The sequence below is a fragment of the Eretmochelys imbricata genome, chromosome 2 (genome assembly GCF_965152235.1).
Source record: "Eretmochelys imbricata isolate rEreImb1 chromosome 2, rEreImb1.hap1, whole genome shotgun sequence".
Taxonomy (NCBI): domain Eukaryota; kingdom Metazoa; phylum Chordata; order Testudines; family Cheloniidae; genus Eretmochelys; species Eretmochelys imbricata.
Window position 1 is genome coordinate 161,357,479 of NC_135573.1, and position 25,479 is coordinate 161,382,957.

General features: G+C 40.7%; 1 protein-coding gene and 1 long non-coding RNA gene across 4 annotated transcripts in view; one reads left to right on the top strand and one right to left on the bottom strand.

Annotated features, from left to right (window-relative positions):
- LOC144261410 (uncharacterized) overlaps positions 1-25,479 on the top strand; it is a 72,274-nt gene that overhangs the window by 32,906 nt on the left and 13,889 nt on the right. The window lies entirely within an intron of this gene.
- INO80C (INO80 complex subunit C) overlaps positions 14,013-25,479 on the bottom strand; it is a 39,759-nt gene continuing 28,292 nt past the window's right edge. For both annotated transcript variants that reach the window (XM_077810924.1, XM_077810925.1), the window contains 2 exons: positions 25,246-25,313; positions 14,013-16,911 (listed from right to left, as the gene is read on the bottom strand). In XM_077810924.1, coding sequence (XP_077667050.1) covers positions 16,780-16,911; positions 25,246-25,313 — 200 coding nt within the window. In that variant the 3' untranslated portion in view covers positions 14,013-16,779. The remainder of the gene's footprint in view (positions 16,912-25,245; positions 25,314-25,479) is intronic.

The following is a 25,479-nucleotide window of genomic DNA, read 5'->3' on the forward strand; positions in this document are numbered from 1 at the left end:
AATCTGGGTCCAAATTCTTGTGCATGTTCTTGTTCAAAAATGTCGTGGGTCTGTCTGTTACACCAACAAAATAAAAACCAGCAGGATCTTATTAAAGGGGACAAGACAAAATGTCACATTTATTGTGAATACAAAAAGAATCGTAGTAGGCAGTCAGTTATAGCTATAACATTTCATTCAGTTTCACGTTCATTCACATGTTCGTTCGTTCATACACACACACAGGTTCTGCAGCTGCTATATAGTTACCAGTTCTGAATGTAGCTTGAGTTCATGGCTTGGGTTCGTATCTTGTGGCGGCTAACTGGCCAGGAAAGCCAGGCAAAAGGAAGAGCTGGGTCTCTGTTGGGCATGCACTGGTGCCCTTCCATGTTGGCAGCAGAATGTTAACCTTCAAAGTCTTCCATCTCACCCATCCTTTTTGTAGGCTTGAGTTTGAATCCAGAGTCCATAGGCCTTGCTGTGTCACTCTGCCTCTGGGTTCGGTGTGATTGATCACCCGCCAATTGCAGACATGACTTTCAGCCTGGGACCTGGCTTTGATGTTTCTTCAATTGTACTTTTGTTCTTTTCTTTTGAGGGTGGGCTCCTCTGACTTTGTCAGGGCTGTTGTCTGCATCTTCAGCCCTTCCGTGTTTACACTTTATTTCATCAGGACAGGCTGGGGCTGGAGGTTGATTCCATCATCCATACATACCTCAGTCACACATCTAAACTAAACTAATAAGATTACAGCAGGGTTTTGCAAAAATGAAGCTTGCTGCAACCTTCTACAAAATGGAGCGAGCATTTTAAAATGGAGTTTGGGACAAGTTAAAATGGCGTTTGAGTTACAATACGGACAAGTGTAAGGAATGGCAAACAGTGAGCAGAAGTTACAATATAGACAAGTATAATGAATGGCAAACAGTGAACAGAAGTTACAATGTTGAAACAGTGTAAGTTTCAGCAATTTAAGCAGCAATTGGACTGAAAGTGAAACTCAATTAGCCAGTTATTGGGGTAACTGGTTTTATGAATGAATGTTGTTTCATTCATAAAACTTTGCTTATGAACTTATATTAATAAAGGGAACAATTAAAAACAATTTCATTGATCAGTTCTACATGTCTCTCTCTTACCGTAGTGTTTTCCCCCAATCTTCCTGAGAGCTCCAGTCAGTGCCTTCATGATTTCTTCAGGCACTCCTACTGTTTATAAAACTAAAACAATCAGGAAACAGAAACCATACCATGTGACTCAGATGACCAGTAACATAGCATGAATTTTGAGTTCTGAATGCCAAATATTTAAGGTAATAGAACAGTTCACAAGCAACCCATAGATTTAACTATTTTCATTAAAACTATTTGCTGAACAATTACAAATACAGACTGTAAAAATCACAATGTTTGCAACCAGAAAAAGGGCCAGATATGACAAATTGTTCATAATGAATAGCTTGATTGGTTCTATCTACTTAGTAGTAAATAGTTGCTCTGACTTCAGACTGGAACTGCAATGTTTGTCAGAAATTCAAACAAGCCATTTAAAGCTCACTCTCCATCGCAAGATTAAGTGTGGCTATTGGGCTTGAAATGAAGTGTGAGTCTCAGCTATAATTGAAATTCATGTCACCAAGCAAGTGGGAAATTCAAACAGCCCCCAAGCGTGGGAGCCAGCACAGCAGCTGAGGAGCTGTTCAGAATGAAAGTTCTACGTCACATCACAGCTACGTTCTGAGCAGGATTTGGCTTTTGGATATTGTGGGAGGCAAGTCCAGCGCTAGACTGGTGACTCTGCAAGAGAAACAGAGGGGAGGGGGAAGTGAGCATAACATTCACTCCAAACCATGAATCATTTTTATCCATAATCAAATAGCATTCAAGTTCTTGAGAGGAAGAGAAGGGAGGAGACTATCACAGTTTATTACTAAGAACTTTCCTGCCAAAAGCATTAGGACTTGACTGTGCTTTCTTCTCTCGGAGACTTATTCTCATGATTGTATCTAACACTATTAAGGGGGAGTAACAGACTCGTGAGCCTCAAGCAAAAATTTAAAGTCATTCTAAATTCTTTCCCCCCGTTTGAGTACTTTGTGAATGTTATACCTGAGACGAGACAAGCAGAAATGAGAATTCTGAATTTCTGTAAGTAGGGTGTGAGCTCTTGGAAGAAGGACTATCTTTTACTAAATGTTCAGATAGTACCTACAGCAAAAGAATCTGATTCTGATTGATGACTTAGTGCTAATGTAATAGAAATAAACAATTCTATATCTGTAAGTGGTGTAACCTGAGAATCGATATAATGAAGTATAATAAACAAGGGGGAATAATTGTATGTGGTCAAGAGCTTCTCTGCAGCTTACTCCCCCTAGCTCTGGAGTATTTGTGACATCTGTTAGGCCTTTTGCAGACAACAGCTTGAACTGTGATTTTGTAACTACAACATGTGAATAGCAGAAAGCTCAGCTTTAAATGACTTCCAGGGTGTATTCAGTTTAAGTGGGTGCAAGTCACGTTGGTCAGTTCACATCCACATAGTTTTCCTGTCACCACAATCACGTTTTTGCTCTTGCTTCTGCCTCACGTGTGTTTTTAGGAGTGTATCCTGGGATGCTCTGGGCAGACTGAGTGATGGCCTGGAAGCAGAGCAGACATGGTAAGAGCATGTGGAGCACTCTCCACTACTAACTGAAAGGCAAATACAGAAGTTTGTGTCCTTTCACCCTGCTGAACCATGAGTGGGGCATAGTAGAGTTTGATTCTGTATTCCATTTGAATACAACTCTTTACATGAAATTAGAGATGGCACAAGCCATAAACTTGGTTTGGGATCAAGGTTCTGGTTCTGGCCTTTTGCACAGATAAGATCTGCATCTGATTTGCAAAAGTTCAGGGGGATGTTCAGATCCAGGCTTTTGATTTAGTTCATTGAAAAGGGGCAATTTTTCAAATTTAGATCAGAGCTGGTTCTGGACTTCAACTACCCCCAAGTTGGAGGGTATTTAGAGTCAGGGTTCTAGCTCAGGCCCATTATAGAGTTAGGATCCATAGCTGATCTTACCCAAAACCTAAGGAAAGCGTAAGTTGTAGATCTCAGGTTCCAGTTTAATACAGTTAATTGTGCTAAAACTTATATAAAGGGTCTATAAAAAGACAGATCCCTTATAGTTTAGAGAATGATTGGGCCTGGAGTCCCAAATGAGCAAAATAGCATCAGAACAAATGTTGGAAGGCTCCTGTGGATCAAACAGAATAAAATGCAGGGGGGTTAACCATAAATCAACCTGAGAGAAAAAGAGAATCAGCAAATGAAAATATAAGTAAAAAATATACAGACAGTGCTGAGAGCTATATCCCTAATGTTAAGACACAGATCTTTTAGCCAGCAGCCATAGAAGTTACTCACTGCTATGGGTGGCAAAATGGTTGCTGTGTTCAGATCCAGATCCATACTTTCTGAAAGTTCTGGGGCATTTAGTACTGGGATTTTGGGTTAGCCCATAACAGAGAGAGTGATAACGCTGGATCTGAACTTCCCCAACGTTTTGAAGTACTGATCCCTACCTGGAGCCCCTATGAGCAGATCAACATCTGGGTGACTTTTAGGAGAAATGCACCCACTGTATTTGCTAGGAAAAGCAGCTTTAATATCATTGAACAGCACCATTGGCCATACTGTTCCTCCCTCCTTCTCTGCTACTAAGAAAACTATTGAAAAAGTCAAAGGACAATTTGTTGTAGATTCTACGCTAACTTGCAATAGGTGGAACCACCTGTGCCTGTCTATTTCCAATGAAAATAATCTATTTCCCACTCAGGAAAGTAGAATGTAACAGTGACTCAGAGCTTGGAGGGGAAATAGGATGGTGCTGAGGAGAGCACCTAGTGTGTCTGGCTCTGACTCAAGCACTCAGCTGGTTGTGTGAGCTAATGACAGAAGACTGGTCTTTCCTGTGTGCGACAACAGTGGGTAAGTTTTTCCCCGGAAATCTGTCTGTCTAGCAAATGTAAAACTAAGCATCTGAATGTCCTGGGAAGTACAGCTGTGTGCGTCTCACTGCTGATTCTGTCATTGAATTGGCCTGCTGGTTTGGGAGGAAACCACCATTAACGAGAGTCTACTGCAAAATGTAGAAATCTATTTTTTTAGCTATTTCCCCCCAAGGTTCTGTAGTTTCTTTCATTGACATTAAGTAAGGTCTTGCTCGTAGAACATACACCCCAATAGGAAAATATTATAACTACTACAGTAGATAGATGTGTATTGCAAACCTGAACGGGATTGTGTTTTCTCCCCTTCTCTGTGTTTTTCCTATCATGTGCTTTCAGCAGCACACACATTTCCTATAAGGTGAAATCCAGCTTTCTGCAGGGGGCCAGCACAAGACTGCCTGCATCACTGAAGTCCTGTGTTGGGGATCAGCGGGCACAGCAGCCATGCAGGAGGGGGCCTACAAAATACAAATCACTCTGCTGTAGGGGAAGATGTCCCTGCACTTGCGCCAACATAAGCCCGGCTGGAAGGCAATGATGGGACAGGGCAAGGTATATATAGTGACCCTGCATGCATCCAGTGACCCTATTTTTCCACCTAGCATGAAGGTACTATTGTGCCACTCTAGCCTGAACAGCTATAATGTACTGTGCTGGCCCTAGGCAAGAGGGGCTGGATTTTACAACCCTATCCCTCCCTCTCCTCTCCCAATTCTAGCTTACTACAGGTTAAGTTCTTTTCAGAATGTATGAACAGTGTTGCCTCTGCCTGTCTTGCCCCTACAAAGCTCAGTTTATGAGACCAGTCCTTCAGCATGAATATTCCTGGTTTAAGATTGTTTCCCTGGTGGACTCTGTAGGTGCCAAAATAATATCTGCCCATTCTAGAAGCAGAAAGAGAAATATACAATAAAATACGATTTCCTTGTTCAAAATACATTAGTTGGAAACAAGTGCAGTAAATTATCTAAAGAACACTACAATCTTACGGTCCTCCCTCTGAGACACTCGATATCATGATCCATCTGTTTCTGTTTATTAGTTTACCAGCCGAGACTTTAATAAAGTTTTTCCACTGGGTGTACACCACCCTTGGTGTCATTTTCCTAATGAGAGGTGTGTCACTGAGCTCCTTGAGACATGCAAAACAGTAGGTCATGTAGTAAAAAACTACGAGTCAGTTCTCTTCTGCTGGGAGCCTAAGAAGCCAGCATAAACTTGAAAAAATACACTGTAGATAAGACAGAGTGGGGAGAGTCTGATCATACAACGTGGTGTATTTCTCTTTCCTTTTAGTAAAAGTGAAATTACTATATTTTATACTAGAGCTTTCCTCTAGATCCTGGTGTCCTGCAAATATGGTAGTAATAAATAATAGAATAAAGTATATGTACTCAAATGCTTCCATCAACAACCCCCTATGTGTATATACAAATAGTTAAAATATTACAATACCAATTGACCAAATGCCAATAATTCTACCATTCCCACTCACTAGCTGGAAGCAATGGTAGTCAGAATAAAAGTACTGGATGAAAAGCAGGAGGACCACACCTGAGCTACTTTACCTTGTTAATCAATCATGGCCTACGACTAATAAAATGAAATGCTTCTCTCCTCAGGTGGACTAAAAGTTAACTCAGAATAGCCCACTGGACAGCCCAATAGTGCCTTCCCCTCACTAGTTATAAACAAAACAAAGCTGTGCAAAAAAAGCAAACAAACCAAAAAACATTTAAATCATTATGGCCTTGTGCTGAAAAATTCTGATCAGATTTTTGTACTTTACAAAAAGTTTGAGAGCGTTTGGAAACAAAGTTTTGGTTACGATCAGCATAAAGCTAGGTGATACTTACAAAACTTGGATTTCAAATACCTCCAAAGCTCAGCTGTGTTGAGACCTGGGATTTTGATCTAAATCCATCTCTAGTCACAATACTGTGTGTGAATAATAGCTGTCATTCCTGTATGTTGCAATCTATAGGCTTGTGCCTGCCCTTTTCGGAATCAATGGCAAAACACACTTAGATATCTATAGGTGCGAGATCAGCTCCTAGGAGTGGTCCTGATGCTGCCCAGGGAGTCTTATTCATGTAAATAGTCATCAGCATTCATGAGTGGCCTAAATGAAGTCAAAAACGCAAGTGAGTTTGCAGGATTTAGTCCTAGAGCAGCTTCTATTGTGTCACATGCGAGGCTGGGTGGAAGGTGGTGTGCCATGACATAATGAAATATAACATGGAGTGCAACATCTCCAGACAGAAACTGGAACAGTCAGCCCTTTGTAAAAATTGTCCCCTTTTCCTTTTCAAATGACAAACTACTGTAATAGCTTTTTAAAATGAGATTCTAGGAGCAGAACCTAGAATGGGTGGAGTCATTTAATAATACTTAGCACTTTTCATCAGAGGCTCTTCATGGTTTACATAGCTGGGTAAATATCATTACCCCTGTTTTACAGGGGCAAATTGAAACACGGAAGGGGTAAGGGGAAAATGCCCCTTGATTTGAATGGTGCAAGACCAAACCCCCAGTGAATCACTCCCTAAGAATCAAGCCCAAGGTCTCAGCCTAAATAAAATAACAGAGCTATCAGTGGAACTCAGGTCTTCTCAATCCCCAGCCAGTGTTTTATCTAATGAGCCATGCGGCTCACTGCCCACGTAAGCATATCTGGCACAATGCCACAGAGGTATGTACATTTTCTTAATGATGTGTACCAAGATAGGATTTGATCATTGATCCAGTCTTCCCTAGAATTGTTTATATGGGCATTGAGGGTTATTTAGGAGTCGCATTTCACACTGAAAGTCACATAAATCCTGAGACAAAACCATGGACACGTTCAGAATTTTCCTCACAGGTGGACAAAATCTGATTTCTCTTTCCAACTTTTTTTGTTTGACTGAAGTCTGGCAAACCTCTCACTGAGTTAAATGCAAATTTTGTTTGAGTAAGTACTGCAGGCTCAGGCTGTATCTTGAAGTCTGTGGGAGTTGCACGTGCTCACCTCCACTTGGGATCAGGCCTGTAGTTTGTAGGAGTTATTTATGTAGGAGATTTGTTGACAACAGATGACATAACTGTGTGAAGCTATTTCAGTGATGCTGTTTTTATTGCTTGATTTTTTTTATCAATTTATTGAAGCAGTGCTGTTTTTATCAGTTGGTTTTATCAATAGTATGACACCCACAGCTGCAATATAAATATACCAGACAATGAAAGAAGGTGAAAGCTGTACTTATCTAAATTAGTCAGAGTAGGACACATACAGTAACTCACTTTTAGCAAAACCATGAATTATCATGAACTTAACCTCTCATTTGAAGATAAATGTTTTAAAGCACAACCCCATCATTATGTGTAAAGGAATTCTTTTTCTGCAATCATAAGACTTATATACTTTCTAAGAGGTGGGTCTAACTTGTGGTTAAATACTGCAGACGATAGTCTAGCTGATCTCAGGAATTTCCAGAGATTAAAATGCAGATGTCTGGATTTTTCAAAAACCTCACGAAACTTGTAAAAATATCAGATCTGTCTCCCCCACCCAATATCTGGATCAGTACGTCAATGGAGCAGCTGCAAGTCACCTGTAGAGTTTTACTTTAATAGTCTGGCCTATAGAATAGCTCTTATCTGTTCTTAGCATTGTTAAACTCTATATTTTTGGCAAATTTAATCATGATTGATCTGCTAGATTTTACCTGACTACTATACTTTTATTTGTAAGGCATTTATAGATAGAGTTGCAGTTGTGCTTGTTTATATGGTATTTTAAAGGGCTAGGCTCATAAAAGGATTCAGGTGCCTAAATGCCATTTTGGGCACCTAAATCCCAGAATCAGACCCCACTGGGAAGAACCATTGCTCAGTCGCTGCCAAATCCTATTGGCACTTAAACTCACTTGATGCCTACGTTTTTGCAGTAAAAGTTCCCTGTGCACTGCAGCTTCATTCTAGGCATCTGCATGCCTTAGCTCCAGTGTACTGCACGAATGGGGGGAAGACAGGTGCTCCTCTGCCTAACTTACTTGTGGGCCCTGATCCAGGAGGTGAGCTCTGAGGCCGTTTATCAGATCGGGCCCCTATGAGCTCACATGAAATGTTTGAGTGGAGGGAGAGGAGGAGGAGAATTTCCCTGATAACTTTAGCCCAGTGGGTTAGGGTGTTCACCTGGGATGTGGGAGATCCCTAATTCAGGTTTCACCTCCACCTGAGAGGGAGAAGGGAGTCGAACAAGGATCTGCCATCTCTCAACTGAGTGCCCTAACTGCTGGGCTATAGGCTGTTCTGTAGTGCAGCTCCCTCAGTCTCTCCTGTTGAAGCTGTTCCACTGTGGATAAATAATTAAAGTCATTGGAGCAGTGGGATTCCACCCTGGGTCTCCCACCTCCTAGGTGAGTGCTCTAACCACCAGGCTACAGAGTCATTGTCATGCTCGCGCTGTCTCAATGATTCTTTCACAATTTATCCACTGTGGAACAGCTTCCACAGGTGAGTCTGAGGGAGCCCCACATCAGCATAGCCCATAGCCCACTAGTAGTGCACTCACCTGCGTGGTGGCAAATCTCTGTGCAGATCCCTTCTCCCTAACAGGTGGAGGGGGAGACTTAAACCAGGAATCTCCCACAACCTAGCTGAGTACCCCTATCCATTGGGCTAAAGGGTCTCCTTGCAAAAAATGGCAGAGGTGCCTAAGGCCAAAGGTGGTTTTGCAGTGGAGAATTCCAAGCAGGCACCTCTCTCCAGCCCAGACTCAGGCAGTGAACTCCCTGAGGGAGGCAGGGTTTAGGATGCCTCCCTTGCCTTGGCATCTTCCATTGGCTAGTTTTGGTGGGGAGCTGTACAGTGCGCTGGCATTTGTGAAGCCCATTCTTAGGAACCTATCTCTTCCCATGCATTGTATAGCGAACCTAGGTGCCTACAAATTAGGTGAGGCAACGCGGAGTATCATCATGCTGAAATTCCTTTGTTAATCTAGCTCAAAGGGCCTTAAAGCTCCATTTTAAATGACTCAGCCAAAAAAAGAATTTCAAAGCCAAACCTGTCACTCTATGGGTCGGTCTTCACTGAAAACGCTGTAGCTGCACTTATGGGAAGATCTTTTCCCATTGGTGTAGCTGATCCACCTCCCTGAGAAGCAGTAGCTACGTCTTTGGGAGACGTTCTCCTGGTGACATAGCACTGTCTACACACTGGGGTTAGGGTGATCTAACTACATTGCTGAGGGGGTGTGGATTTTTCACGCTCCTGGGCAACACAGTTATACTGTTATAGGTCTGTAGCATAGACCTGGCCTAACTGCAGGAGTCTGAGATCAATGTGCAGTGACAGGTACCATTTGTGCTACTATGTCTAGGTCAGATCCAGCTGATGGAAATTTGCACTGGCAAAACTACAGTGGTGTAATTTCACCGGTGCAAACCCCTAATGTTACTAGGGTAAATTGCACCATGTAATGTGTTTACATTGCTGCTGTTACACTGGGGCAAATTTTCATAGTCTAGAGATGCTCTGAGGAAAAAGAGAGGGGTAAGACTGGGTGAAGGGGCCAGTATATCTGATCATGAGAGGTGCTGAGCAAAACCTGAAAGTTTTGTCTTCAGGTTTTTTTGTTTTTTGGTCAAGTTTCTCAAATGAACAGTGAATATTTAGACTTAGGTAACTTTTTGTAACTGGGGAAACAAAAATGTGTTTCCTTATGTTAAACTATTCAGTATATGCATTTATCTGATCATGAACCATTTTGTTTTCTGTTAAAATTATTCTCTTTTAAGGTTCCCTTCAATGGCCCTTCTGACAGCTGGACTGACATTGTTTATGCTCCTTTTTTTACCCACTGGCTTCATTAGGGTTTGGAGTGCCATTCGCTGAAGCCTAACTGTGTGAGAAAAATGACTTCTTAAACTCTGCCAGGTAGCTATGCTATTTTCTTTCTAGCTTTCCCGCTTCCTTTTCTGTTTACTTACGCATGCCTTCTGTGGCTCTATAATGGTTTGCTTAAGTAGCTTGCATGCCTATCTACAGATTTCAAGTTCCTTGTTTGAATTAGGGCCTCTTTTGGCCAGCACTCATTTTGTACTGAAATTCCCCATTTGTTGTCACATGGGACGAGGTAGACTCTAATTATATTTTGGTGACTATTACTTAGTGACTCAGTTATAATTATTACTTGAGCTAACTCATACATTTTTTTTAGGACTGAGTCTAGAATAGCTTCTCCTTTTGTGAGCTCTGAAACTAGCTTCCCTCCGCAGAAATAATTTTTAAGGTGTCAAGAAATTCCTTCTCTAACTTTTATCCTGAGGTGATATTTGACCAATCAGTGTGTGGGTCTTTAAGGACACCCATTATTACTGTTCTTCCTGAGACAAACACAATTTTGGAAAAATGTATTTTAAACCGGGAGTTTTAAGCCCTTGTCTTTGATGACTTGTCCAGTTTATCTCAAACTTAAATAATAATTTGGGTGATGGTTGTAGTCTGTTTTGGAAAAGTTGATGGGGGAGATGACAAAACTGGGTTGATAACAGCAAACTAAACACAGCTTTAGCTAGGGAGAGATTGTCACCATTCCAAAGACAAAGTTTTATGGCCTTGTCTACACTAGCATTTTTTTTCCCTTAAAATTTCCCTCTTTTGCTACCACCAGTTCAGCTCCAACACTGGTAACAGCAGTGGGAACCATAGTGGTACAAGGTGTCTCGTGGCCACTGTTGTTTCAAACCCGGTATTGTGCAGACCTGTTCTGAACAGAGTTGGATGACGTGGGCCATGATGATCCAAAACCACATAAAGTTAATGACAGATTTTCCATAGGCTTCAGTGGACCTTAGATAAGGTGCATGGTATTTAAATGGCAGGTGCCAAATGGAGCCTTCTCTATGCTAATCATTGCTATTTTGGTGAAGCTGGAACAGTAAGGGTTGTCTACACTGGCACGCTAAATCGGCGCTGCTGTGATCGAAGCAGTGGCATCGATTTAGTGGGTCTGGTGAAGATGCAATAAGTTGATGGCAGAGCGCTCTCCCATTGATTTCAATACTCCACCTCCCTGAGAGGCAAAAGCTAAGTTGGTGGGAAAGCATCTCCCAGCAAAATAGCATAGTGTAGACACCGCCTTAGGTTGATGTTGCTCAGGGAGTGATTTTTTTTCCTCACACCCCCACAAGCAACATAATTTACATCGACTTAGGCCTGGTCTACATTGCCGCTTAAGAAATATTAAAAGTAACCACACTATCTAAGGAATTTAATCTCTTGGAGGTCCAGGGTTGCAGAGAATATGGCTGCCAGTGTATGTTACCCAATTACTGTAAGAACTTAAAGGAGAGAGCTGGCCATATCCACTGCTTGCATAAGTGTGTGAGATTTCCCTGAAATCAGGGGAGTTGGACACGCGTATGCCAGACTAATTTGGCCCAACATTTCTACTATGAAACAACATTCTTCACTGTAATGCTGATAATACTTTATCTGTGGTCACAAATCTGTGCACTAGAGGATTGTTCCCCCTTGTTTAATAAAAAAAAAAAGTTTCATATTCAAGTAAAACTTGTTACATGGAAAAAATGATCTGCCTCACATGCATTTGTGTGGTACAGGTAGCCTGCATTGGTGAGAGAGCTTTTTCATTCCTTTCACTTTGTGGAATTTTGTGCAAAGTAAAGGATACCGGTGAGTCCCAGGTATAGTACATTGAGGAAGATTTTTGAAATTCCCCAGCCCAGATCCTATTCTGTTAAACTACTGTCAAATAACTGAGTCCCTGCAGTCAAGTAACTGAGAGAAAAATCGACCCCAGAGGTGCGATGCTGGCAATAGTAATATAAAAATCGTATTATCTAGTCCACTAGTATTACCATTTATATGTAGTACTTATTGTTTTTTAGGCTACAGTAGCAGGGAAAGTGATGTTCTGTACTTAAAACCTGTGATCTCATAGGTCATAAACCTTATTCAATTACACAAGCAATACTTACAAGTACTTTAAACACAGTTTATTAGTTATTAGGTATCTCAAGAGATTACTCCTATTGCATTCTGTAGACTGTGATTTACAATAGTGTAGTCATCTGAAACTACTGGATTTGTTAAGCTCCTCAGATAATAGAAAACCAAGTCAAGCAATACATGGAGATGCCAAGTGGACTTAAACAAAATGCTTTTTCTTACAAGAAAATGTATTACATTCCACCCGCCTTTCAGCAGGCAAAGAAAAGTGGTTTGTAATCAGAACACATGGGCTAAAATGAAAAAAATAAGCAGGCATTTTTATGAGTTCTTCTAGTATTTATGGGATCATCATCTTTTCTGTGTGATTGAAGTGTTCTGCAGTAACACAGATATTACTTGGCTGGCTCCCTTTAAAAAGGGCTTTACATGTGACCTTTTCAGAATCTGATGATCAAATCTGTGAACTTTTCTCCTTCCCACCGTATGTCAGAAAGGAAAATTATATGCTCGTCTGTAACCCACAAAAAAATGAGTTACAGATTCTAAGAAGCCTTGAAACCAGTTAATAAATTTTCAAGTGATAAAGTGTCTTCACTTTACTAATTCATTTCATGTGAGGTTTGAGCATTTATCTTCACAGAATAATTTATGAAACTTCTTGTGGCCTACTCGTTCATTGTTCCTTTAACAGCGAAGGAATGCAAATATTCCCCTTTGCAGACCTGGAGAAAAAGACAGCTCCCCACCAGGTTCCCCTGCTTCTTGCAGATTCTGTGAATACCCTCATGTGGGAGCTCCATGAGGATGCAGATTCCTGGATGGGAGACTGAGAAACAGTTGGGCTCTGAGGGTGACTGCTTTCCATGGTACCCTTCAACAGGGCCCTAAGGTGTAAAAACAACACAAGTTATTACAATCAAAGATTATAATAAACTGTGCAGGTGGAACCACATCCCAAAGGTGTTTCTAGGACAACAGTGCGTGGACACTTGGCAAAATGGAGGCATACGGACTAGGCCATTAGTGGATGATCTGAGATCTTTGAGTTTAAGTACAGAAGTCCTGGTCCCCTTTGGGGTGTTGAATTAAGGGAAACACCCTCCCCCCTCAAAGAAGAAAGCTTTGAAAGCTGAAACCAAATTCCCACTTACAGGGCCCAGTCCTGCAAGCTGTTAGACACCCTAAATTCAATGGGACTTGAGGTGCTGAGCACCTCAGTGGATCAGGTCCCTATAGAGGAATAATTATGTAGGGGGAAACAGAGTACTATAAATGGCTGATACATCGTTCATGAATAGAATAGAGCTTATTAACAGAAACACATTTGAGACTAAAATAAATTGTGATCTGTATCAATGGGTGACAACTTATAGACAGTGATGTCTTTACATTTAATAGTTAACCCCTTCCAAGATCATGAGCAGACAATGCAGCACATGGGGATGCATTAATAGTCAACATACATGCTCTGAATAAGGTGCTCCCCCACAAAAAAATGTCATTTCAAAATATCTTCCTTTCTATGTTCTCATTACCGTTTAAGGTTATATGTTCTTTTCAGTCTTTACCTCTCCTTAAGTTGCCCCAAAACATATATTTTAAAAACCACTTCTCAATAGCATGAATTAGCTCTTGGTTTGTTCAACTTGTACATAATTACAAAGATAATCCTGCTCTCACTGAAACCAATGACAACAGTAGTAGGTCCATACAGTATACACACAAAAAGATTGAGTGAATGACAATCAGATGTTGGAAAAGAGCTATAGTTCAATTTTCTACCAATTCAAGTATATTTTGATTATTCCACATAGCAAACTGACTTTGTTCAGTTTAATATTATGTCCCAAGTAAATTGCTTCTTTCACTTCCTAGCATGACTACTCCACAGCTTAATGAGTGTACGTGAGCCACTTGGGATGAGAAAAAAGGGAAGCAATAGCTAACAAGGAAGAGGGAAGAAGAAAAAGGGACCCGAACAGTCACTCAGAGAAATATTGGTTTTTTAAAAATGCAGACCTCTGAACCTTATATGCCTCTAATAATTATGATCTTATTCAGTATGACACAAACTCAGGTTTTCAAATGTGATATTTAATGTATATACATAAATATATATGCTGTACAGTAGAAACTTTGTAACAAATTTGGTTACACATTGACATTGTATGATCCCCTACAGTTATGCCCCAACAGCCCTCCTGCTAGGGACTTTAAAAGGTTCTGGGAAGCTCAGTAGCTCCACCAACAGAATTTGGTCCAATAAAATATATTACCTCACCCAGTTTGTCTCTCTCATAGCCTGAGACCAACATGGCAACAACAACAAAGGGGGGGGGAGGAAGTGGACTCTAAAAGCGTTCCTATGTGGATTTGTACCAAAAGAATTTTAAATGTGTTTGTGGGAGCCAATAACCTGTGCTGAAATCCAACTTTCTGAGCAGCTGTCTGCCTAGTCAAAGCAATACTTATCTTACAGTAGTACTACAAGATTTCTTTTCATATCAAAGTTAAGCCTATCTTAAACATATCTTCAGTACATAAAGTAAGGAGAAAACATCCCTTTAAAAACATATACGCAAAGAGAATGTGGCCTTGATGTTTTCTGGCATCAAGCGAGATATACTGTCTTATTATTTTCTGTTCTGGGATATAGTCATGGCATTATCCAAGGATTTGAGGGACCTGTTGTAAGCACGTCAAAAAGATTTTTTTAATTGACTTAGTTTTGTAAGTATTGGATCATAAAAAAATGGGCATTAAATCCCAGCTACATCCTATACATTTGAAATTTCCCATTAATTAACCTTCCTGTTTAGGGCTTGGAAGTAAGCTAATGTTGACAGTACCCTATGTATACATCCCTGCAGTAGAGAAAAATCTATAATAATAATAATTAGCACTTCCATAGGACTGTGTGAAAAACACAGTACAGACATTCATTAATGGGAGATTAGACTCCTAAGTACCATTAGACCCATCTCACAAATAAGGAAACAGACAGAAATGAAGCGATTTGCTCAAGGTAACATAGTGAGTCAGTGGCAGAGCTCTGATTAGAACAGACCTGCTACCACGATCCCAGGCTCATTCCACAAGACCACAATGATTCCATTCCTCCCTAACCTGGTCATTAAAATTCAATAAAAGACTATGGGACTAAGAACCAGTGGTGCAGTGAGAAGGAGGAGACAGAGCTGAGAAGACTGGGTGCAGGGGGAAACTGGGACTAGCTGGGCAAAGAAACTGGGAGAGGGAGCCAGAAGCAGGGGAGACACAGACTAGCCAAGTAGCTTGGAGAGGGAGACTGGGACTGGGAGCATGCGTTGGACGGGATGTGTGTGTGTGTGCATGAGACACTGGAAGCCAGGGCTGGGGAAAGAATGACTGGCTGAGGAGCCAGGAGAGAGGGAACTGGGATTCACTGGGCACGTAGATAAGACAAGGAGCTCCGAGTGAGGTGGCGGACTGGGAATAACTGAGCAAAGAGACTTGAGGGGAAGAGAGAGAGAGAGAGAGAGAGAGAGAGACTGGGACTGGATGCCCGAAAGGGTGAGACAAGGACTTGTGGAGCAATGAGGCTGGGCCAGGGAGCCACGAGGCTGGGCCAGGGAGCCACAGAAGAGAAGATAGGACAGAGACAGGTTGGAGGGGATAAGGCAGAGGGGATCATGCTTCAGGAGGAGGAACAGGAAAAACAGGCTGTGCCCACTAGATCACATTCCCCTCTAAAACCTTGACTGGAAGCCAAGATTCCCAACTCTCATCATTCCTCTCCTGTGAACAAATATCTGTGAAACCAGTTGGCCAAGCATCCAATACCCTGCTAGTGCTGGTCCACAGAGCAGATGCCAACCTACTACTGCTATCAGTTACTCCACTAGTTCATGCAACAGAGGTCAGTGTGGTGAATCTGAAGATTCCAACCCTGTTGATGAACCATGGGGGTGTTTCTATGATGCTAATGATGGAATTTCTGTTTCAGTTTGCTTTTTAAAAAACCTAGGAAATTTCATACAAAAAACTACATTAAAAAGAACATTATTAGGGTTGCATAGTCAGGTACTCAAAAGTTAAGGAAATGCCAGCATTTGTACAACCTTAATTCCCCCTCTTTTCCTTATTCATTATGACTGAGTCTTGTATCATAGTTTGTGTGTGTAATTTTAATTACACTGACAGTTCTCTTGGTTATCTGAAAGCTAAAATATCCCAAGTTATTCAGTATCTGTTTCCCCACCCAGCGCCCTGCCCATAATAGGATAATTAAGTTTGTAATATAAATATTAGCGTATTAGCACTTGTATAGCCATATTCATTTTCAGTATGCTTAATGGACATTAACTAACTAATCCTCACAACAGTATTCAGAGAAGTATATTACAGAGGGGGCAAACTGAAGCAAAGAGGTTGTGACTTCTCCATATGCAAGGCAGGTTTAGAATTCAGGAGTTCTTTGTCACTACTCCTGGGCTCAGATCACTCTGAGATAAATATCAGTGCACTTAACAATAGCAAGGGTGAAATCCTGGCCCCACTGAAGTAAATGGCAAAACTCAGACTGATTTCAGTAGGGCCAGGACTGCACGCTAAACATTCAGGATCTTTTGTTGACTACAACAGGTTTCTTAAGAGTCAGCATGCTAACAAATATGCAGATGTATCAAAATTAAAACGAAATATTCTTTCGAATATACCTTTCAATACCAGCCGCTTTCAGACATAAATATGAATATTAATTTATAAGAAACTCCCCCCGCCCGCCCAAACCAGAGTTTTATGTAAAACGCTTAATGTTATCCCAATCTGTGGCTGGCTGCTCAAAGGCATTTTGCAAGTCTTAGGGGACTATACTCGTTGCTTTTCTTAATGCCAGGTAACCTGTAACAACGTCTGAAGGAAGCATCCGAATGTAAGCAAATTCTTCAGTGCTACTGAATCTCAGCTTGCTCTGTGGATCTGTATAATTTGCCTGGAAAAGAAACAATGGCAGAGATACCATTCAGAGAGAAATCTCAGTAAAAATGTCAAAACAAAACATTTCTTGAGTCCATAATGTGTGTAACAACCGAGAAATTTATAACACGTTACCACGTGACAAAAAGTCGTTTCCTCTTTCTTCCCTCACATGTCAAAACTTTTATGAGAACTAAACAGTTCCCTGAAAAAGCTTTTACATCAAAAATGCATTAAACATAAGAGGGCTAAAATAGCTTCACATACAAATCTACACAACAGAAAAAAAACTAACACAGCTCTCTAACATCACTCTAGCAACTGTGTGTCTGGTACAGTCCTTTACAAGTAGTTCTCCAAAGAATGAGGTTGTTGCCAATAAATTACCAACAAAGAGGCTGACTTATGGGTGGTCTGATAGCTTTGACTTGATTTCTCTGCTTGTGTCGGATTGTTTGTAGCTTTAGTTTTCTTTTCAATGGCAACAATTTTTTTTAAAGAAAAAGCTTTTGGTTCTGTGGCTGAACTGATAAGAAACTTGACCTCAGTGGTTTGCATTACTGCAGATTTCTGCTTTCAGTGACACAACTAACATTGGTCTTGTATCCTCCACTTCTGCTACGTTTGGATTAGGGCTTCCTAGGTGAGGTTCCAGCTCCACCCCATCATCCTTCCCTCCCTGTTGCCACAGAAAGCTTGAGCATATGTTAGCTAACAGGCTCAGCACATTGGGTAGAACCAGGAGAAAAGTTAATCTCCATTGTATTATTCTCTCCATCCTAGACCCAAATGAAATAACTATTGACCCTGGTCGTATTATCTTATGTCGTACCTGCCAGTGATATGAGACCTTCCTTCCTTGCTCTCCCTGACAAGAGATCTGGGATGGTGGAAGGCTGAGGCATTGGAAGCTTGCTTTCTTTAAGAAGCATACTACCAAAGGGGACAGGAAGCACTGCAGAAGAGCACAGGCTCTGCAGGTCTCCCCAGATTCAGGATGTAGTGTTGAATCCCCTGCCAGTTCCATGGCAGGAAGGAAATGTTCTCCATGGCAAAAAATGTGGGGGGAACTCTAAAGTGAAAACTCAGTACGTGGCTACTGGGTAGTCAACTGCCATGGCTGGTAAGCGTTATGTAGCAAAGTATATTGAGGACTATTGCCATATAGCATTTTATTTTTTTTTTACAACACCACAAAACATTAATTAACATGAAAAATATTTTAGTTTTCAGAAAACAGCAAATGTAGGACTTAATGAAGGGCCAATATCATCCCTGATGTAGTCAACAGAGTTAACCTGGGTATATATTTGTACACCAAAAGTTCTATGAGTTTGGCTCAAGGTGTGTAAGAAAACAGGTTGATTTTTAATGGACAATAGCAATAAGTTTTTCAGCTAAATTGTATCTACTTATTTATTGCATGTCATTAAATGTTTGTTAAAAAACTGTGACCCTGAGAGGATCCTCTACCAGTCTTACACTTCATACTGGAGGTCAAGACATTACTATATACTAGATGTAATTACCATCTAGTGATTTTCAGATAAATTCTGTTGGAAGCAATATGATGATTAAAACTTTTTCAAATATTTCTACAATAATTAAACCAGATAAAAAGCAGAGCAATGCAATTTTGCAAGGAAAAATCCCTCCACGTTTTGTAAACTAAGTCAAAGGCCACAGATACTTTATCATGTTTTGAAGTATGTAATTATCTTAGTCTGTTTTTACATCACCAAAGCTGATACATTTTCAGAAAAGGCAGAAGTTCAAGCATTTGGGTAATTTCTTCTGTTAGATTAAATTACTTTGTTCTGTATGTTAATCTAACCAAAGGCCTACCTTCTAAATTTCAACAGAAGAGCTTAAGTGTCTAAAAATGCAAATGCAATCCATAAATACAATTATTTTTGAACTTTTAGCATATGCCACATTAAAACTATAAACTGGCTGTCTTATTAGACCATTAAGGGATATAATTCCATCTGTGTTACCACACAGAAAGAGACAAGAATCAACAGAATTCAGTTGTGGTATTTAACATAACTGCTGATGTACTGATGGGAGAGTTTTAATGCACTCCTCATTTTATATAAGACAGACCATTTAATACTTCCTTGCATGAGTAATGCTAAAGAATTTATTGTACATAGCATTTCTTGGGGAATCCTGCACTCCTCACAGGAAATGTTCTCATACAAATGCTATCAGATTTCTCACAGATAATGTGGGGACATCTTTTGGACTAGACTTCTAAAATATTCCCTTACGTACTGTATCTTCCCATTAGGAAGTGATTTTAAGAATAAATGTTGTGCTTCTTATGCACCAATTCTGACTCAGCAATTTAAAGGACACATAGTCTCCTATCTTAATAAGAAAGGTTCTTAAACAGGATATTTTTATCAGTCAAGAGAAACTTTCCAGCCATAAGCAAAACAGGAAGTTTGTCCCAAGATGTATTCAGAAGATGAAAAATTGAAAGAGCCAAAAGAGAAAAGAAAAAAAGCAGCTCTGAATGCAGCCGTCAGAGAGAGATTATCTGGATCATACTAGAGTAGTTACATTTACATAGCTCATCGACAGTGGGGGATGGGCAAAAAAGAAGGGAAGAGACTGCTGAAGTCAGTAGGAAACCTACAGGCTTCCCAAGGGTAAATTTGGTCTCCTCTGGCTAATTAAAGAGCCAAACTCTGACACATCTTTACGTAGCAGTGGGAAATAGTAGCCTCTCTAATCCATGTGCTCACTAACTGACCAATTCTGAAGAGGCTCTAGGCCAGTGAGGAAGGGAATTATAGAGCTGCTTTGGGAGGTGGAAGTGGAAAAGGCTTATGCAATTAAGCTCCTTCAGCAGCCCTTCCCTGTGCTAGATCAGAAATGTTACTGCAACCCAAGTAAACACAGTTAGGGCTGCTGTTTACACCTGCAAAGCAACAGTAAGGCGAGGGGATGGGGAAAAGATAGAGGGGGATGAAGACACTAATTGCATCCTCTGTTTTTTTCTGCTCAGAATCTGTTTGTATTATTGTTACCTCACCTCCCAAACCACCCCCCATTTGTCTATTTCATCCACCTGTTGCGCCTGTCTTTCCTATAGAATGACAGACTTCTGGATTACTTGATTATGTGGCACTTAGTACAACTGAACCCCGATCCTTCCTTGGGGATCCTGGGTGCTACCATAATATAGATAATATTCTAGTTAAAAAACACAAACTGGCTGGAGGGGAGTGGTTTTATTGGGTGGGCGAGCTATGTCCCAAATGACCGGGGAGAAAGGCATGTGTTTGAATCAGTGGTCTGATTGACCCTCTAGATCTGGAGTTGCCAGCTGAGATCCAAGTGGCAGGTTTCACTCAGAGATGAAGGATCCCATGGGAGACATATTGTCTCCTCTGATGTCATCCACCAACTGCCTTTATATATTAAATCAAAAAAACGATGTTAAAAGAAAATTAAGGTTGCAAAGTAAAGCTCTCAAAAGTTAGGAAATGCCTGAATTAACGTTGTTTGTACAAGCTTAATTCCAACTCCCTTGCGTGTATGCATTATGATACCAATCTTTAAATACATGATCACATTCTATTTTTATCTCAGCATTCCCGCAGCATTCAGTGCCCAGAATAGATGGTGCTCACTTAATGAGCAACTATTCAATGCTTTGTTTTCTCCTCATTGTTCAATGTGTGGCCCTCCAACTTGTTTACTGCACACTACTCTAACCCTGTTCTGAACATAGAATTATTGATTTCCCCATGCAGTCTTCTATGACACTCATCGCTACAGTATCTGAGTGATTCAGAAACAATGAATTTATGTTCACAACATCCCTAAATAGGTAGAGAAGTATTACTATCCTAGCATTAGGGATGGGAACTGAGGCACAGAGAGATTAAGGTCAAAAATGGCCATCAATTTTGGGTTTCCAGTTTGAGATAGCCAGGACCTGATTTTTTTCAGCGTATTTAGCATTATATGGCACTTTCCATGTTCAAAGCAAAACTTCTCTTGACTTCTGTTGCAGTTTTTCTGCACTCAGCTCAGCACTTCCGCAAATCAGACCCAATGTTTAAAGTTGGGCACCCAAAAACTGAGGAACCACACAGTTAATTTAAAAATATAGTTTAAGTGACTTGACTAATATCACATAGGAAATCTACAGCAGAGACAAAAGTAAAATCCAGTTCTCCAGGACAGCATTCAACTGCATTAACTATGCTCACTGCAGACAGAGAATTTAGCTGCCAAATTCTAACAAGTCTCTACTGAACATATGTGAACTGACATTTTTGAAAGTCTTATAATTTGGCCAAATGTGGGTGTTTTTTTCATAACAGAAGCAAAAGGTATATCCCTGACACAAAGGCTACCCCACTGCCAAATGGCAAGTTCCGACTCCAAATCATAGGGGCATTAGAGCTTCTCAATGTAACAGTTGTAAGAATATTTTTGAACATGAGCCAAACAACATATTTTTCCCTAATCTTATTCTCTGCAACTGTTGAATCATTTTTCCAAATAAGACTAAGAATAATGAGCTGGAGACCGACAGTGGACATAGGAAGTTTTAGTCTGAACGGTGAAGTTTGGAAAAATTGTATGCAACTGAAGACAGGGTCCTTTCCTGTAATGGGAAATGTGAGCTACCAGCTCCACCTATAATGCGTGTGGGTGAGGGAACCAGACTCTACCACTGGGAAGAGGCAGGGTAGAGGGACTTGTGCAGCTATCTCAAGAGGCAAGGCCCTTAATCTGCTTTGGATCTTTAGCCATGGAGTCCACCTAGGTCTTAGGATAGCGATTCTCAAATTTTTTTACTGGTGACCCTTTTCCACACAGCAAGCCTCTCAGTGTGACTCTTCCTCCCCCACCCCCCATCAATTAAAATGTTTTTTTTAATATTTAACACCATTATAAATGCTGGAGGCAAAGCGGGGTTTGGGGTGGAGGCTGACAGCTTGTGACCCCCCATGTAAGAACCTTGTGATCCCCTGAGGGGTCCCAACCCCCAGTTTGAGAACCCCTGTCTTAGGAGCTATGTGATACAGAGGCAGTTTAGCTCAGGGTTTGGCTCTAAATCATGGGACATGTTTAAGTACATTGCTGAAGTGGGACCTACCTGTATACATTGCAGGAAGCGAAACCAGATATTATAGGGATAACAGAAACATGGTGGAATAGTAGCCATGACTGGACTACAGGTATTGAAGGGTATGTGCTGTTTAGAAAAGACAGAAATAAAGGTAAAGGTGGTGGAGTAGCGTTGTATATCAATGATGAGGTAGAACGTAAAGAAATAAGAAGCGATGGAATGGATAAGACAGAGTCCGTCTGGGCAAAAATTACATTGGGGAAGAAAACTACTAGAGCCTCCCCTGGGATAGTGCTTGGGGTGTGCTATAGACTGCCGGGATCTAATTTGGATACGGACAGAGCCCTCTTTAATGTTTTTAATGAAGTAAATACTAATGGAAACTGTGTGATCATGGGAGACTTTAACTTTCCGGATATAGACTGGAGGACGAGTGCTAGTAATAATAATAGGGCTCAGATTTTCCTAGATGCGATAACTGATGGATTCCTTCATCAAGTAGTTGCTGAACCGACTAGAGGGGATGCCTTTTAGATTTGGTTTTGGTGAGCAGTGAGGACCTCACAGAAGAAATGGTTGTAGGGGACAATCTTGGTTCAAGTGATCATGAGCTAATTCAGTTCAAAGTGAACGGAAGGACAAACAAAAATAAATCTGCAACTAGGGTTTTTTATTTCAAAAGAGCTGACTTGCAAAAGTTAAGGAAATTAGTTAGGAAAGTGGAGTGGACTGAAGAACGTATGGATCTAAAGGCAGAGGAGGCCTTGGATTACTTTAAGTCAAAGCTGCAGAAGCTATCGGAAGCCTGCATCCCAAGAAAGGGGAAAAAATTCATAGGCAGGAGTTATAGACCAAGCTGGATGAGCAAGCATCTCGGAGAGGTGATTAAGAAAAAGCAGAAAGCATACAGGGAGTGGAAGATAGGAGGGATCAGCAAGGAAAGCTACCCTATTGAGGTCAAAACATGTAGGGATAAAGTGAGACAGGCTAAAAGTCAAGTAGAGTTGGACCTTCCAAAGGGAATTAAAACCAATAGTAAAAGGTTCTATAGTCATATAAATAAGAACAAAACAAAGAAAGAAGAAGTGGGACCACTAAACACTGAGGATGGAGTGGAGGTCAAGGATAATCTAGGCATGGCCCAATATCTAAACAAATACTTTGCTTCAGTCTTTAATAAGGCTAATGAGGATCCTAGGGATAATGGTAGCATGACAAATGGGAATGAGAATGTGGAGGCAGATATTACCGTATCTGAGGTAGAAGCGAAACTCGAACAGCTTAATGGGACTAAATCGGGGGGCCCAGATAATCTTCATCCAAGATTATTAAAGGAATTGGCACATGAAATTGCAAGCCTATTAGCAAGAATTTTTAATGAATCTGTAAACTCAGGGGTTGTACCGTATGATTGGAGAATTGCTAACAGAGTTCCTATTTTTAAGAAAGGAAAAAAAAGTGATCTGGATAACTACAGGCCTGTTAGTTTGACATCTGTAGTATGTGAGGTCTTGGAAAAAATTTTGAAGGAGAAAGTAGTTAAGGACATTGAAGTCAATGGTAAATGGGACAAAATACAACATGGTTTTACAAAAGGTAGATCATGCCAAACCAACCTGATCTCCTTCTTTGAGAAAGTAATAGATTTTTTAGACAAAGGAAATGCAGTGGATCTAATTTACCTAGATTTCAGTAAGGCATTTGATACCGTGCCACATGGGGAATTATTAGTTAAAGTGGAAAAGATGGGAATCAATACGAAAATTGAAAGGTGGATAAGGAATTGGTTAACAGGGAGACTACAGCGGGTCATACTGAAAGGTGAACTGTCAGGCTGGAGGGAGGTAACCAGTGGAGTTCCTCAGGGATCGGTTTTGGGACCAATCTTATTTAATCTGTTTATTACTGACCTCAGCAGAAAAAGTGGGAGTGTGCTAATAAAGTTTGCAGATGATACAAAGCTGGGAGGTATTGCCAATTTAGAGAGAGTCCAGGATATCATACAGGAAGATTTGGATGACCTTGTAAACTGGAGTAACAGTAATAGGATGAAATTTAATAGAGGGAAGTGTAAGGTTATGCATTTAAGGATTAATAACAAGAATTTTAGTTATAAGCTGGGGATGCAGCAATTAGAAGTAACAGAGGAGGAGAAGGACCTCGGAGTATTGGTTGATCACAGGATGACTATGAGCCGCCAATGTGATATGGCAGTGAAAAAAAGCTAATGCGGTCTTGGGCTGCATTAGGCGAGGTATTTCCAGTAGGGATAAGGAGGTTTTAGTACCGTTATACAAGGCATTGGTGAGACCTCACCTGGAATACTGTGTGCAGTTCTGGTCTCCCATGTTTAAGAATGATGAATTCAAACTGGAACAGGTACAGAGGAGGGCTACTAGAATGATCCGAGGAATGGAAAACCTGTCTTATGAAAGGAGACTCAAGGAGCTTGGCTTGTTTAGCCTAACCAAAAGAAGGTTGAGGGGAGATATGATTGCTCTCTATAAATATATCAGAGGGATAAATACCGGAGAGGGAGAGGAATTATTTAAGCTCAGTACCAATGTGGACACAAGAACAAATGGTTATAAACTGGTCATTGGGAAGTTTAGACTTGAAATTAGATGAAGGTTTCTAACCAACAGAGGAGTGAAGTTTTGGAATAGCCTTCCAAGGGAAGCAGTGGGGGCAAAAGACCTATCTGGCTTTAAGATTAAACTCAATAAGTTTTTGGAGATGGTATGATGGGATAACATGATTTTGGTAATTAATTGATCTTTAAATATTCACGGTAAATAGGCCCAATGGCCTGTGATAGGATCTTAGATGGGGTGGGATCTGAGTTACTACATAGAATTCTTTCCTGGGTATCTGGCTGGTGAATCTTGCCCATATGCTCAGGGTTTAGCTGATCAACATATTTGGGGTCAGGAAGGAATTTTCCTCCAGGGCAGACTGGAAGAGGTCCTGGAGGTTTTTCGCCTTCCTCGGTAGCATGGGGCATGGGCCACTTGCTGGATGATTCTCTGCTCCTTGAAGTCTTTAAACCACGATTTGAGGACATCAATAGCTCAGACGAAGGTGAGAGGTTTTTCGCAGGAGTGGGTGGGTGAGATTCTATGGCTTGCATTGTGCAGAAGGTCGGACTAGATGATCATAATGGTCCCTTCTGACCTTAATATCTATGAATCTTTATTTTGTGTTGTGAGAAATGCTATGCCAATTTAGACAAGTTTAAAAAAAAATACTTACAGGAAGTCCTGAAATATCAGAGTATTTCTTGGCTGGTTTAAAGGAGGGAGGAGCTTCGATATTAAAGTCTAAAAGTATGTCAAAGAGAGAAAGGAAGACATTAACTTCTGCATTCTATCTTTTCAGGGTCACTCTTGTGTTTTGTTTTGTTTTAAATAAAAATAACACTTGGAAAGGTAAACAACTGTTGAAAAACAATTGTTTTACTAAATGAAATGTCTATTTTCTAGCAAC